At 36.5% G+C, this 15,783-nt stretch overlaps 2 protein-coding genes across 2 annotated transcripts in view; one reads left to right on the top strand and one right to left on the bottom strand.

Annotated features, from left to right (window-relative positions):
* LOC127618206 (pleckstrin homology domain-containing family H member 2-like) overlaps positions 1-11,101 on the top strand; it is a 59,413-nt gene extending 48,312 nt beyond the window's left edge. Inside the window, exons 25-30 of the mRNA XM_052090526.1 lie at positions 353-494; positions 4,135-4,280; positions 4,369-4,498; positions 5,271-5,357; positions 5,476-5,625; positions 6,153-11,101. Coding sequence (XP_051946486.1) covers positions 353-494; positions 4,135-4,280; positions 4,369-4,498; positions 5,271-5,357; positions 5,476-5,625; positions 6,153-6,338 — 841 coding nt within the window. The 3' untranslated portion in view covers positions 6,339-11,101. The remainder of the gene's footprint in view (positions 1-352; positions 495-4,134; positions 4,281-4,368; positions 4,499-5,270; positions 5,358-5,475; positions 5,626-6,152) is intronic.
* Positions 11,102-12,869: 1,768 nt separating this feature from the next.
* Positions 12,870-15,495, bottom strand: LOC127617885 (tumor-associated calcium signal transducer 2-like). The gene is made up of 10 exons (XM_052090024.1): positions 15,334-15,495; positions 15,127-15,193; positions 14,581-14,682; positions 14,216-14,474; positions 14,026-14,091; positions 13,849-13,912; positions 13,662-13,760; positions 13,379-13,576; positions 13,238-13,282; positions 12,870-13,156 (listed from the first exon to the last, which is right to left on the bottom strand). Exons 2-10 carry the CDS (start codon positions 15,179-15,181, stop codon positions 13,130-13,132), a joined length of 915 nt encoding a protein of 304 aa, XP_051945984.1. The 5' UTR covers positions 15,182-15,193; positions 15,334-15,495; the 3' UTR covers positions 12,870-13,129.
* Positions 15,496-15,783: the final 288 nt, after the last annotated feature.

Genomic DNA, 15,783 nt, shown 5'->3' with positions numbered 1-15,783 from the left:
AGCCCCAGTCCCCATTTACATTCATTAGATGGTTGTGATGAGGAGGAGGGCGGGACCGGGCTGTGAGTGTGCACAGCCAGCCCCCAATCGGGCTAATCGGCCATGGAGAGGAATAAAGCCCGATTGGGGGGGCGGCCATGCGCACTCACGTCCCGGCCCCGCCCTCCTCTTTATCACAATAGGAAAGAACAACTCTTCAAAAACACACATTTTGTGTTCCACGGAAGAACAAAAGTTATACTGGTTGTCATGAGGGTGGGTAAATTAATGCAGAATTTCAATTTTTTGGATTTTTTAAAATCCATTTAAACAAGCTGTAATTTGGATCTAAATCATTGCTTGTTCCTTGTAGGTTATATTTCTCCCAGCAGATGAGAGGAGAGACTGAGAGAGAGCGATTGCTCTTGGCATATCAGACAAATGAGGAAATCACAGCAGGTCACTTCCCTGTCAACAAAGAGCTTGCTCTGGAGATGGCCGCCCTGCTGGCTCAGGTATACGCTGCTCTGTGTTTTACTATATTTTCAAAATTTTAAGTTCACAAAAAATGTCAAGAACACATGACATATTGCACCACAAAATCAAAATAAGAAATTAGACTGTGATTAAGGGTGCTGTAAGTAATTTCAGCCATTTTGCAAACATCAACCAGACTTCAACCACATACCATTTTGTCAAACCCCACCCTCCAAAGACATGTTTGCATATCAGAACATATTGGCCAAAATTCTGTCTTCGGAGGCTGTATACGGAGGTCGGATGGAAATATGGTGCCTTTCAAATAAGGTTGGGTACAGACTGAGAACATTTTTATAAAATGTGCTTTACTGTATATTGCAGACTGGCCATATATGTCATCATATTATTATCATTAATCATTATTTTCATAAACGTATTAGTTTGTAGTGCAGATAGTTGTACCGTTTATCACACTTTGCCATCCTTTCATCACTGATGATAATGAATGAGAGATCAGGTGCTGATCGCCTTTTGGAATAAATAAATTAAGGCAACATTGTCGGTTTTGCAGATAAATATGAATGGAGGTTTACATCGACACATTAAAAACTGCATCATCACGATCTCTGTAAAGTTAGAAGCAGATTTTATTATCATCTCTTCAATAACAACACGCAGCAACAAGTGAATAATTACAGGTATTATTTTACTATAAATGCTGATGTTAGAAAAATATCGGACATTAGGATATTATTCGGCTGTACATCCTGTGGTTGTGTAATAGTTTACAAGACTTTTTCACTAAATTCTGGTCTTATTATCCTTCTAATTATTTACATTGCAGTCAGTTACAGCGGAACTTTGTCACTCTTGCCGGAAACACAGCTGCCTCCTTACTTCCGCGTTGCAAAATAAGGTGGATAACAAGCGCTAAATTGGTACTGTGTCTTTAAGAAATCAGCTCTGTAAGCAATTGTTTACGGTTGACTGAGCGCAGCGCACATTAACGAGAGAGAGAAGTTGTACGCGGTTTTTCCCTCGTCCGTGCAATGTATGATTAGAATTAATGTCTATTTTTTATAGTTTTGATCACCAACTGTCTGTATATAACAGAACGGATTTTAAAAGAGACATGAAATGAAAATGGGGTGCCTGTGTCTCGTCTTTGGATACAAAATACACATAACGAAGCAAAAGGAAACTTTTACTTCATAATATGTATTAATTGCTTCTACATATTTATTGCTCGAATTGTGCAATACTTTTACCTTCTAACAGACATCCAACAGGTGCATTACCGGTCTGTAGCCAGTATGGAGGACAAAACAATGCCAAAATAATAAATAAATGCATAAATAAATAAATGTAATAATAAGAAAATAAAGGAATAAATGTCTTGATAAAACAAATATAATTAGTTTTTAATTAAAGTTATTCCTGAATGTATTTTTGTATGACTTTTTTTCCTTTATTTATTATTTTCTCTTTTTATTTATTTTCTCTTTTTATTTTTATTCTTTAAAACTTTTATTCTTTCATTTGTTTTTTATTATTTATTTATGCATTCATTTATTTATTTTTGTATTTATTTATTCCCACATGTATTTATTTCTATATTTAAATATTCCCAAATTTATTTATTTTTGTATTTATTCTTACATTTCTGTCTCTTGTATGATAATGATGTGGGCGGGTCCTGCTTACCATTGGCTTATTGTAGATTGAATCGTGTGCTAGATTACTCTGGACTTGTTTTGATGTGACGTTAGGTCATAGCCATATCGCGTGTAAACTATAGCTATTTGTGGGGCTAAAAACATAAGAGCTTAAGTCAATCCAAGATTTATTGGTTATACTACAATCACAAAATAAATGGGGAGCTGTTTCTTCAACAAATCCACAAAATGAGCAAGTTTCAAAAATGATATGATTTAACCTTATGCTTTTTTTTTTTCTGTGTATATAACTTCATATTTTGATGTCCGCAAATCCATAATATTGTTTTCTGTTGTTATGATTGATCATTGTAAAAGATACAACCATGCTTCATTTCCCTGATTGTTTATGTATGTTTGTGTATATATAAGTTCTGCAATAAAAAAAATAAAAAAGCTAACGCTTCACATATATCTAGAGAGTTGCGCAACTTGCAAATGAAGTCGATAACCACACATCAAATAACTATGTTTCATTTAGAGTAGAGGTGCTTATTGATGTTTTAGGAGAGCTGTATGCTGGTATGAATGTCGTAGCACATCCTGGATTGTTAAACTCTCTGCAAAACATTTCCCTGCATATTCTAAATCTGTATGAGTCAGAGGGTGCTAAGGTGGGACGTCCATCTGCTTCTGATAAGTACTATTGAGCTCTCATCCAATGATACACTGGAGCTACGCAAGGACCGCCTCCCTCATTTCCATGTTGCACACAGAAAAGTAAAAATAAATACATAAATAAATAAATGTATATGGGAATAAATAAATATATGTGGGAATAAATAAATATAAAAAATAAATTAACACATAAATTAAAAAAAATATGCAAAATAAATGAATAAATAATTAAAAGTTAAAAAGAATAAAAATAAAGTTACAAATACATATATATATATAATAATATAAGTCATACAATAATAAATTCAGGAATACATTTAATTAAAAACTAATTATATTTGTTTTATCAAGACATTTATTCCTTTATTTATTTTTTTATTATTACATTTATATATTTATTATTTATGCAGGTTTGGGTCTCCATAAGCCAGGGCCGTAGCAATCATTTCAAAAGTGAGGGGGACAGAACGATTAGCATAAATATATAAGATATATTTTTAAGGCTCTCAGTGGATTGAAATGTTTTTATTGAATTAATGACATGCTTGACCAGTGAATTTTTACTTTTGCATTTATACATTTAGACATATGATGTATGAAAGACTGTGTGTAAACACATTTACCCTGTGAAAAAGTGTGGGGTACAAACTTTGGTTTTATTGAAGGTGAGGGGGACGTGCATGTATTCTACGGCCATGTCTGTAGCCATGCTGTAAAACTGAAAAAGTTGAGAAAATAGTTCAGGGAAAAGTTTAACCAAAGTCAGCGTTGACGTCGTTAAATGCCATGTGCTCAAGTTCTTCATTAATATAATCATTAATAGAAGCGTTAAGTTACCAGAATCGTCAAGAAGAATTGGAAACGGTATCAATAAATACAAAAATTATTTTGGATAAACCATTGACAGATTAGGTAGCAAGGCAGTTGGTTTAATGAATCAGCCATTAAATGGATCAGCTGCTGAGAGCATTTCTGTTTGCCTAAACATGTGTGGGCCTCTCCTGACTCTATTTTGTTATTTATAGAGCCTTTCAGATACAGGTGTGATTTCTCATGACACCTGTTTCATGTTATCTGTAAGGTAGTAGGGTAGTTTATGTAAAACAGTAATATATACATACATTATGGTAATGAGGATCAACATTGAGACTAATACTATTTTAAAAAAGATCAAAAACATCCAGACACATAAGGAAAGTCAGAATTTGCAGTGGAAATGTGCTTAATTGTCAAAATGAATATCACACTGTAAAAAAATCTTATTAGGCTTAAACGAAATGGGCTTTATTTCCTTATGCAAAATACTTCAGCATGCTATTATCTTCCTTCGTTTGTTATGCAGGTGGAGTTTGGGGACTTTGAGCGTCCTTTCTCTAGTCCAGGTGCTTCAGGAGCTGCACAGACTAAATCTAATCAGACCCTGAAACAGGTTCTAGAGCGCTTCTACCCCAAACATTACAGACACACCTGCACAGAAGAACACATGAGGTACTGATGCCTCCAGTCACACAAACTGCCATATCAATGCAAAATATCCATTTGTCCTTATGCCACTGACATCTTATATACTTATCAGGCAGTTACTGCTGAGGCTCTCTACCCGCTGGGCATCTCTAAGAGGTCGGAGTTCATCAGAATGTATACGAATCTACCTGACCGTAGCGCGGAAGTGGTCCTTTTTTGGAGCCAAACTGTTTGAGGCTGAGGTGAAAGAAATATTACCTATAAAACAACCCTATAATAATATCCCACATTGCTATGCTATGATATCGAAACACATTTACTCTAACGCGTCAATTAAACAATACATTTGAACACTTGTATAACATACCCGCCTACATTTACACACTTATTCCAACATGATTAGCCTGCGCAGTAGCTCACCTCATAGAGTGTTGTACTTTGGACTCTGAAGTATGCGGGTCGAGACCAGTCAAGCACATAAGCTGACACGTGAGACGAATGTGTCATCGAAACGATACAAAATGACATGGCTGCTTCAGAATATGTGCTTTTCATTTTGCATTTTGTTTTTGGACACTATCAGTTAGGTTTAGGTTAAGGTTGTCTATTTTGTCTATCAATCTCAATTGATTTTGGATCACTATTGATTAAGTTTACAAGTTTCAGATTCAGGATGTACGTTTTACTCATTAAAACCTCTATCAAATATTCACCTTGAAAACCTAGTCTGGTTACGACACCATTCCACTCGCTTTTGGCGCCCCCACTGGGCATTTCACTGGTAATGCAATGGTAATATAATTTCCATGAGATCAGGCTGAAACCCATACTAAACCCATAACTAGATATAACAGAATAGCATGAAATATGTCAAATAGTAAATAACAGATTAATAAAACAGGAATGCACCACAGGGGCTCTGATTAATAACTACACTTGATGCACAGTATACTGTGCAATAATAGTGTGCTATAAGATGTACACTAGGATTCATTTTTCATAATCTCCCTGTAGCCTGTAACCTCATCGCCACAGCAGAACACGCGTGTGTGGCTGGCAGTAAATGAAGATGGTGTCAGCATACTGGAGTTCAACTCTGTAGTAAGTGAACATAGTATTACCTCCAGTACTACAGCAGTTTTCCACATAATTTCAAGCCATTTTAAGGTGTTATTGAAGCCCTAAGTTGACTTGTCATCTTTTCTCTTTTCTCTGTTAGAAAGTCCTAGCATCTCACGCTCATAAAAACATTGTGAAATTTGGGGCGTGTGTACAGAATTTCATGCTGGCAGTAGTTCTGGGATCTGGCACCAATATGTCCAAAGATGAGGCCACTGAGAAGCATCTCTTTGCCATGGCCCCCTCTAAGGTAGATTTCTTAGATGTACCTTTTGTATTCTTAAAATACCTTTTATTTGTTATGTTTAAATATGAAAGGATGTCGTTCAACCGATAGACTAGGACTAGAAGCAGCCAGGGCCCATAGCAGCCCATCATATTTCACAGTACAATATTATTTATTGAAGAAAATAAAGCATACGGAGCTGCAAGGACACAAATGAATCAATGAAAGGGGCTGGTGGATCTTAGTTTTAGGCTAAATCCCATAAAATGACTGTGATTGTGCAATAATGTAGAGTAATGGAGTGCTTTGTGCAGGCTGGCACCTGTTTTTGGAACACTTTCTCCTTTTATGTCTTTGTAGATTTACTCTTTATATGAATTTGGTTTCAACCAAAAATCCTGGTGCTTCCTATGTCCAGTTCATCCCTGTTTCTTACAAAGCTAGAGAATGGAAATACTGCAATGGCAAACTGCTTCAGAATTCACTAAAACATACATACAGATTTTACAACGTGTTCCTTAGTTCTGTATTTTCATTATTCTGTTCCCCAGGTTCGAGACCTGACATTGCTCATAGCCAGTTACATTAACAGTGCCCAACAGCAAAAAGCAGCAGCCCACCACCTGTCCGCCCCAGCCCTGCTGCTGGCCCAGTCTGGAGAGCTGACGAGCAAGGAGTCCAGGAGTAAGTCTCCACCAGCAGCCTGCAGACCCAGCAAAGCACCCACCCTCCTGTAATACATCTATTAGTGGACTGTTTGTGTGTTAGCGGCTGGACTACAGATATTGAAGGATTGTGCTGTGGCTTCCTGTTAGGGCCAAGAGTGACATGGACAGTGGTTCTTAACACAAACATTGGGAGAATCTCAAAAAAGCCTGTCCAGGTTACATTTCACCCCAAAATCAAAATCAAATATTATATTTTGCATAAACAAAATGAAGCTTGATCTTAAAACCTCTAAAGCAGGGGTGCCCAATACGTCGATCACGATCTACCAGTCGATCGCAAAGGCAATGCTGGTAGATCGCACAAAATGTAAATGTACTTTCGTTAAATTTTAATAAAAATAAATATAATGTCTTTCCTTCTTTTAGTTTCTGTCTGACTTGCACTTGATGAGTAAATATTGACCAGGCAAGGTTTTGTTTATTCAGTTGCCATGACAACTAGGTTTGCTCATACACACCTTCCAAGGACTTCTGAGAACAGAGCGCAAAATTGCGATGCTACTGCCCAGATTAGGCAAAACTGAATGGAATCAGACAGTTTTACCTAATCCGGGCAGTAGCATCGCAAATGACCTGACTATTGTAATCTATTGTACTGTAGTTGTTTTGGGTTTAGTTTTAAAACTGAATGATATCAACATTGAACATTATTATATTTTTTTTATTAATTAGAAGATTAATTCCATGTAGGGATACATGCAGTAGTCCCAACAAGCATTTTCTTATTTTAAATGAAACTGTGTTTTTTTTTTTGTTGGTAGATCTTATTGAGTTGGTCATTTAAAGGGCACCTATTATGGCATTTAAAATGTTCCTAATATTGTTTTGGGAGTCCCCAACAACAGTTTTACATGCATGCAATGACAAAAAACACTTTTGTTGTCTTATAATATGCATTTATGTTCACATGATTTGCTCACCGACTCCCAAATGATTCGTTCAACGACTCATTTTTCCAAACACCTCCTTTGCGTGACGCTAATCTGCGGTGATTGGTCAGATGACCAAGTCAGTTGTGATTGGTATACTCTGTGCAGAGATTGTCGGAAACGGAACGCCCATCACCGCTTTGTAGTAAAAAAATCAAAATCAGAGAAGGAATTTGAGTTGATTTATGTTAGCAATCATAGCCCAAAGTTCGGTGGTAAACACCCAATCAGTTATTGTTTGCGTTAGCCCAACGCATAAACATATTGGTAAAGCACTGCATTACTACAAGTTATTGCTCTATTCTTTATGACAACTCCAATAACATCGACAAACATTTCACATATTTCAAAAAAATTGACATTGGAGACCTAGAAGCTGCGCTGAGCGTAACTTACACAACACACACAAATACTTATTAAGCATGCTAAAAAACACATAAAAGCAACAATTATTAATAATACTTACAGGTTGTGATTTGGAGGAGGAAGCTGATCCAAATAAACTTGGTACTGAACCTTCCTTCAGTATCAACCGCTCGCTGAATCCACACTTGAAAGCATTCATGTTCGTAAAGCAATCGTCATTAAAATGACGCGAACACAGCACAAGGTTCGGGCTATACTTGTGTGGTATAGTTGTAAATATAAACTCTAGCCACTGATTCTTCACATGCTCGTCCCAGGGCAGTGAAAAAAGGTCGCTTTTGATATGCACTTCAGAACACAGCGTCTTGTTGTCGACATAATGTTTTCAAGTTTTCCCTGGTGTCTGCGCACGCTTGACGTCACAACGAAAAGGAAAATGACTCACTGGAAAAACGATTCATTAAATTGACTCAGAGTCGACTCCTACTTTTGAGAGACAATAACTTTTTTTACGGTGAACTTTCATATATAAAACTTTGCAGGATGTTTTTGTTCACTTAAATCTATGTTACACACTACATGAAAGGTAATTTTCAAAATTGCATAATAGGTGCCTTTAAAAGTAGATCATCACACAAAAAAGTGTGGGCACCCCTGCTCTAAAGGATTGTTGAGGGTTCAATACAAGTTAAGTTCATAATTCGACAGCATTAGTGGTATTATGTTGATTAATACAAAAAAATATTTATAACAAAAAAAGCAAAAATCATGGAGACAGGAAGGAGCTCACAATGGAAGTGAATAAGGCCAGTTTCAAAAGTGCAGTCACAAGACAAAAACATTATTTGCTGTAACATTATTTTTGGGTGATTTTTAAATAAATAAAAAAATGTATTCTATATTACAACTTTGTTGCCATGATGACGCACCACCAGGAGACTGTAAGTGGTTTAATCACTCTAAAATCATGTTAACATGTACAGTATATTGTTTACGTATTGTGGCTATACTTTTTTAACAGTGAGTATTTTAGCGTCCATGAACTGGCCTCTGCCTTACTGTAACACAGATTATTTTACTTTTTAAATAATCATGGAACGAGTCAAAATAATTTTCTGTGGTAATCAACATTATGCCAAAAATGCTGTTGAGCTGAGCTTAACTTGTATTAAACCCGAACATTGATTTGAGTTTTTGCACATTATTTTTCTGACAACTAAACCACAAAATGACTAATACATTTTGAAATCAGTATAATTTAAAGGGCAAACAATAAATACATCCATGATGTATAAATATTTACAATTTAAATAATATATAATTGTTTTGTTTTTAAATTTTTCTTTAATTGTAGTGTTAATAATATCAAAATGTAAAAGCCATAATGGTCATAAAATAGACTTAAACAAAACATAGTTTCTTATTTCTATTTTTTGGTTTTATTATGATGTTTTTGACAGCTTTTGTGAGATTCGCCCAAATACACTTTGTCATATTAATATGGTCTGGTATTATTTCTATTTAAAGTTATTGTTAAATGTTATTAGACTGAAAAAAGTTTTGTTTTTCAGGCTCTGTGTAAGAACCTAAGCAATCTAATTTCATGAAAAGACACAAAGACGTTTTTTTTATTTTTTTTATCATCAGTTCTCTTGATATACAAACAGCAAAGATGTGTTTCCAGTAAATGAAAGTGAACTCTGATCAGAGAATGAGCAGTTCCGTAGTTATTTAACCTCCCACAAAGAATTCTCCCCACACATTTTTGAGCATGTTTAAGCATGTACAGAGAGAATGTAAGGATTGTAATCTAGGAAGTGCATTGTAACAACAGAATGTGTGGGTTTTGTGGGGGGAAAAACGAAAGAGTCTAGTGATGGTTTTAAGGTTATTATACGTTGGCTGGTAGATTTCAATGGGATGATTAATACTGGACAGGCCGTATAACATTCATAAATACATTTAAATTAGGGTTATCGATTTAACACTTTAATTCAGTGCAATTAAGCCTATGAAAAAGAATATGTTAAAACATGAATCATACCCCTGAACTGTACATTAATTCTGTAATAAGAATGTTTCTACCATGAAAGCAATTTAAGCTTGATGTACCACCTTGATGTCGCAGCAGGGGGCAGTCAGCGCTACAGCTGTACAATGAACACGCCTCGTCAAACCAACACGAGCATCGGGCAGCATATCGTCTTTGACTGACACACTTTTACACTTAAAGTCAGATGGACTGAGCACTACAGAATGTGTTTTTTTACATTTCAAACTACATATAGCTTGGCATATCATTCTAAAAACATCGCGAGACGGTGAAAACTAGCGAAGCACGATGCAACCAAAGTGAAACATGAGTACATAGACCAATAAAAATAGCGTAAAGGAAATAGGCCAATAAAAGGGTTAAGTTTAATGAAATGGAAATAAAACAAACAATATATGAATATGATGTAATGTATTTGAAATATCTGAATTATAATTATAAATATTCATTATGATTTTATTAAAATGTTATATTTATATTATTATATACTAAATTATCTTGATTTTGGGGGCTTTTCTCAGTAAATATTAATACATGCAATTCATTTTATGTAATTTATTTGAATAAAAAATTTACACTTATTCCACAATTTCTATCACATTATAGATATACTGTATATATTGATCTTTTATCGTGAATACTAAATAGATTTGGTTAGCATGATTATGTATGCTCTGTCCGTATGCCATATCATATTTAAACAGTTCAACCTATCAGTAGGCCAGAAATCCTGAAATTGTCTTTGCGCTGGATGAAGGATTTTGCTCTTTTTGCATGAATATTGGATTCGCTTTCACACTGGGTTTCTTGTAATCAGTATTTTCTTCACGCAAACTCTTTTTCTATATTATCCAAATGTCTGTTTTGGCAGGTTTTCTGTATTTGTTCCAAAGTTTCTTTAAATTCCCAATTCACTGAAATTAAGAACTAGGTATTTTGCAAATCCCATATCCTCCCACTTGGCAAAGAGTTGTTTTTGTCATGTTATGAGTGTTTCATCTGGTTCTATTGAGAGATTGCCTCAAATCATTACACAGAATCAAAGTATTTATTTCAATTACTTTGGTATGTTTTTCACCAGCCCTGACTCATTTTATTATTACAGCAGGAATGCAGAGCAAATGGCCATGTGAACGTGATCTCAATAAAGAATACATGATATGAGAGAACTATTTTAAAATATATGGCGTTATTTCCCTGTCAAATATAGTCATTTTTATTATAGCTTCTGTAAAACCCACACTTTAAAGGGATAGTTCACCAAAAAATACAAATGCTGACTACATGCCGTTCCAAACCCTGTGTGAAGTTTGTTTCTAGTGTGTTACCATTTACTTCATTTTTTTCTTCTATATGCATTAACAGTGAATAGTGACTGCCAAACATCTCCTTTTATGTTCCATGGAAGAAAGTCATACAGGTTTAGACTGGCTTTGGAGTATCGTCGATAATATGCACATCGAGGGAAACCATCGTCACAGAAACGTCCTCCCTCCTGTGACAGGCTTTGTTATTTAATCCCTCCATGGAAACATACTGGTTGTGTGCGAGACTCTCAGGTGTGTGTGTGCGGATGGGGGAGGGCTAAATGTGATCTACCCAAACCTGTCCAAACTAGTCTGAGGAACAAATGCTCTCTGTGAAAATGACTGGAAAACTAGACTAAATGGCAAAACAAAGAACCGCAGTTGGATAAAACAGGGAGTGCTGACCAATCTTTTGTTTGGAGGTTTCTCAAGTCAGATTTATTACATTGAAATGCCTGTCCATTTCAAAAACATAAGCAGTGTTTTCCCCATCTGCTTCTATTAAATCTTGTGTAATATGGCTTACTTGATTGGATCATGGAAAATACAGCAACTTCATTTGCACTAGTATATATACTGTATATGTGGAGTTTCCACCTTGTTAGATATATTTCACCCCAAAATGAAAATTCATCATTTACTCACCCTTATGCCATCCCTGATGTGTATGACTTTCTTTCTTCTGCTGAACACGAAGATTTTTTTGAAAAATTTGAAGTGAATGGGTGCCAAACAATTCAAGTGAATGGGTGCCAAAATCTTGGAGCTCCAAATAAAAATCACATAAATCAGCATGAAAGTAATCCATAAGACTCCAATGGTTAAATAGATGTGTTCAGAAGTGATGTGTGTTTCTCACCCAGACCTATCATATCACTTCTGATATGATTCAAACACTGGAGTCGTATGGATTACTTTTATCCTATCTTTGTGACTTTAAGTGCGTCAACATTTTGGCACCCATTCACTTACATTGCATAGACACAGCAGAAATAACCTAAAAATCATAATTCCTGTTCTGCAGAAGTCATACTTATCTGGGATGGTATGAGGGTGAGTAAATTAGAATTTTCAATTTTGGGTGACTATCTTTTTAAATGTGGGTAAGCTTTGCATAACTGCGAAGAAGCTGGCCATTCATTTATATGCCTTTTAAAACAGGACAAACTACTGAACCAAAACACAACTTCCCAGTTTGTGGGAAAAGGTTGTCTTTGTATTAGTCACAGCACAAGTATAGTAACATTGTTGCCTGAAACTCGAGAAACCGGTCCGACCTGCGTTTAGAACAGTCCTATGCATTGGGCTCTCAAGGGTTTAATTATTAGTCTTATACGGTGAAGCACTCATTTTGGTCTGGAGTTTAATGAACACCCCCTTTGTCATTTAAAAACAAATGTTAAAAGGTTTAGAGAGTCAATAATTAAAAGGACTTCAGCTACAATTAAAATATTTTTACTCAACCTTAATGCAAGCAGCAATGAGAAAGCTGAAATAAATAATTCAAACTAGTCTTTCAAAAGTGTTGCCATGACTTCATGCACTTTACCACAGAAAAACCAAGCTTATTCAAATCTCATATGCCAGGGGAACAGGTGTGGCACTACGGATTCCTGTTTGCAGAGCTGACAAAACATTCCAATCTTATGGGTGCTTTCGTGATGAGCCATTCTGGTTGAAATGCTGTAATTTTGTTCCTTGTTTTTAAGTCATCTTCAGTTTGAAACAACTTTCAAATTGACATGAAATGCCAAAAGTGCAGTTAAGTAAATGCAGTGCCGTCGAACATCAGATCATGTTCCTGGAATCATACTGACCAACGTAGGTCCATAGGTTTTGCTTTCATGCATATGGCAAAGGTCTCGTTTTAGTAATGAGCCAAAAGTTTAAAACAAACAAAATTTATTAAAACTTACAAGTTACACACAAACTGTACAATGTTAAAATGTCAAATTCAAAATGAGCCCACATTAAAATGGCAAAAAAAAAAAAAACAACAGTAACAATTTAAAACAAAAATGTGCTCTCATGTAACAGACACTTAATTTCCCCAATATGACAAATTGTCAAGAAAATTCACAGCAGGTCTGTGCTTTAGCATATGGTACATCCCAGTGTTAGACTTCAGTACATGCGATTCATGGCTTAAGACATGGTGTCCATCTCTTTTGGCTGAAAAATGAACAAAAGTAATTAAACATAAGCTTGCTCCTTGCTGGGAAAACACATACAAACATCATAATTGAGAATTACCTGTGCTTTGCTGTACTTGGCCTTCTCTCGTCGCCTCAAGAAGAACTAATATAAAAGGAGCGGGAGTTAGATCCAAACATGAAATGCACATTTTAGGTTGTGTACAAAGAAAATACAAATAAAGCAAATATATGCACTTACAAGAACAAGAAGTCCTGCAATCACAACCAAGCTGACCACAACGATGACAGCGATTATACCACCAGTCAGCTTTTGCATGGTGAAGGTGGGCGGCACTTCATCTACATAGTATACTAGGATGTTCTCCATGGACACGTCAGTTCCCTCAACTTTGACCACAAATGGTGAGGGGTTTTTATACAGGGGCAAAACCTTGATCTAGAAAATAAGTGCACAAATCAAATTAAAACACATTGAGAAACTGTACTATTAGGATGGATAATTGTGGTGATGAAATTCTTACATCTTTCTCCATGTAATAGGTCATGAGGGACAGGTCTACAGTACTGTCTCCTTTAGGCTTCTGGACATCCACGATAATCAAACGGCTCTTGTCATCATACTGGAAAAGAAGTGTCATTAGGTCTACACAAAAGCAACCAACTGGCTCAAAAAAAAATAAAAAATAAAAGAGGGGTGAATTTACTTACAGCAACCTCAGTCACAAGTGCCTTACTGAGATGGTAACGCTCAAGCAATGCATTCTGAATCCCACTGCAAATTTGAACAAGAGAATAAAGGTTCTGCAAAATGGAACTCCAATCTCAATGGCCAAACATCAAGCAATCAAGTACACTTCAAAGGGTCAGACATAAAATTTAACATACGTCTTCAACTTGATAGGATCCAAAGCTCCAACACCTTCTTTATGCTTCAATTCAAGTCGAACCCAACTGAGAGAGAAAAAAGCATTGTCAGAACAGAGTTGTTTCAACAAACTATGGTACACACTGACCACATTATACCAGGTGTGTCCTGTTAGCATTAAAACACTTGAACATCACAAGGTGCACTCACTAAGTATCCACAGGCTCACACTTGATGTTCTTGTCTCCCTTGTCACTTCGGCGCACACCGGCAGCATTGACACACCAACATACATCGGTGCCATTACACTGGACAGCTTTGAACTTCCCGTTGTTCTCACACTCAGGGTCATAAATGCCATCGTTGTCCACAAAGGCGGTCTCTACTGGCTTCCCTCCAATTGAACGTGTGCTCTGGCCCGTTCTGGCACGATACATCTCCCCTTTCATGAGGTAGCACTTGGGAATCACTGTGGGGAGGAAGGGAGATTATAAAGTTAATGCACTTCAAATTAAACTAGCATAGAAACACTGTGTGGTTCAAAATTAACAATTTGCATACAAGGGGAAACTTACACTTTGTGCAATCAAGCTCCTGCCTATTAGTTTCACCAAGCGCAAGTGTACACTTGCATGGTGTTCCATCACACACCGCCCATTTCATGGTGGGGCATTCACCTGTTCGATTAAAACACCAAAGTATATCAAGACAATAGCTTGGGTAAAAACAAACTTTTTTTTTTTAGGCACCAGCTGAAGGAACAATATTAACACCTAAATGTACCAAAAAACAGCTCTAAAACGAGCAACAGACCAGGTTGGGAGACCAGCTATGGCTGGTTTAAGCAGTATTTTTTCCACCTCAGCGGGACGGGAACAAGTTCAAATGTAGACTAAAAACCACTCCTCTCCTCAGAGAGAAAGAGAGTTTGCCCCATCCCCCTACATACTGAACCACACCCTGAATCTCATTGTTTTGTTATCCTTCAAATATTCCGTGTAATACAAAACAAGGCATAAACGGTTGAAGGTCACCATTTATTCAATTTAATTCCCCTCCATTTTAAATTGGAGGCACCTTTCTCGCAATTTGAAAGTTAAATAGATAAAATGAACACTTACATGCGGCGACCACGTCCAAAAAAGTCACAACCAACAAGGCGATTAAAACCTTCATCGTGGGGAAGAACTGGAAAACAAGAGATTGATGTTTCAGCGTTATAAAACACTTAGTGCGAAGATTTGACGCGAAGTGGCGTTTACTCCGCGAGCTCCGTTGCGCGCAGTTCAACTACAATTTAACCACACAACATTGAGCATTGTTCTTACCCAGAAAGACAGTCCACAAAATACAAAGACAAGTATGATCCAACCAGGAACCTAATAAAGGATAGATCAGGCAGAGATGTTCTCACAACCCCGCCAAACGACTACTGTAAACTCCACACAGGTGACAAATTATGTATACCTGTTTGAGAAACGGGAAGTCAGGTGGCATTACGGTGTGGGCGGGATTAACTCGGAGGCCGACTCACCTTTTTTCCGCCCATGGCCATATTTGGCAGAACCACTTGACGCATCGAGAGCCAACGAACCAATTATAGACACTTCCGCTCTTTGTTTGGTGAATGTCAACAACTAAACAAGGTTTTCGGTTGACGTTAAACACTTAGCATACAGACTCAGAATACCTTGGTGAAACTGCTGCAATAGCAAGTATATATCTGCAAGGTGTAGGGTACAAAAGGTCTAAGGCTCTCTGGAGTAAAATATACTTTT

Source organism: Xyrauchen texanus, chromosome 24 (assembly GCF_025860055.1).
Source record: "Xyrauchen texanus isolate HMW12.3.18 chromosome 24, RBS_HiC_50CHRs, whole genome shotgun sequence".
NCBI lineage: Eukaryota > Metazoa > Chordata > Actinopteri > Cypriniformes > Catostomidae > Xyrauchen > Xyrauchen texanus.
The sequence above is the reverse complement of the archived record's forward strand: the minus strand, read 5'-3'. Positions and strand labels throughout refer to the sequence as shown.

Bases quoted from the DNA above. Each gene is read 5' to 3' on its own strand.
- LOC127617885 (XM_052090024.1), bottom strand. From the start codon at position 15,181: ATGAAGGTTTTAATCGCCTTGTTGGTTGTGACTTTTTTGGACGTGGTC. The intron at 14,475-14,580 runs GTAAGTTTCCCC...TCCTCCCCACAG, and splicing joins GGAGCTTGATTGCACAAAGT to TGATTCCCAAGTGCTACCTC. The intron at 14,092-14,215 runs GTGAGTGCACCT...TTTCTCTCTCAG, and splicing joins TGTGAGCCTGTGGATACTTA to TTGGGTTCGACTTGAATTGA.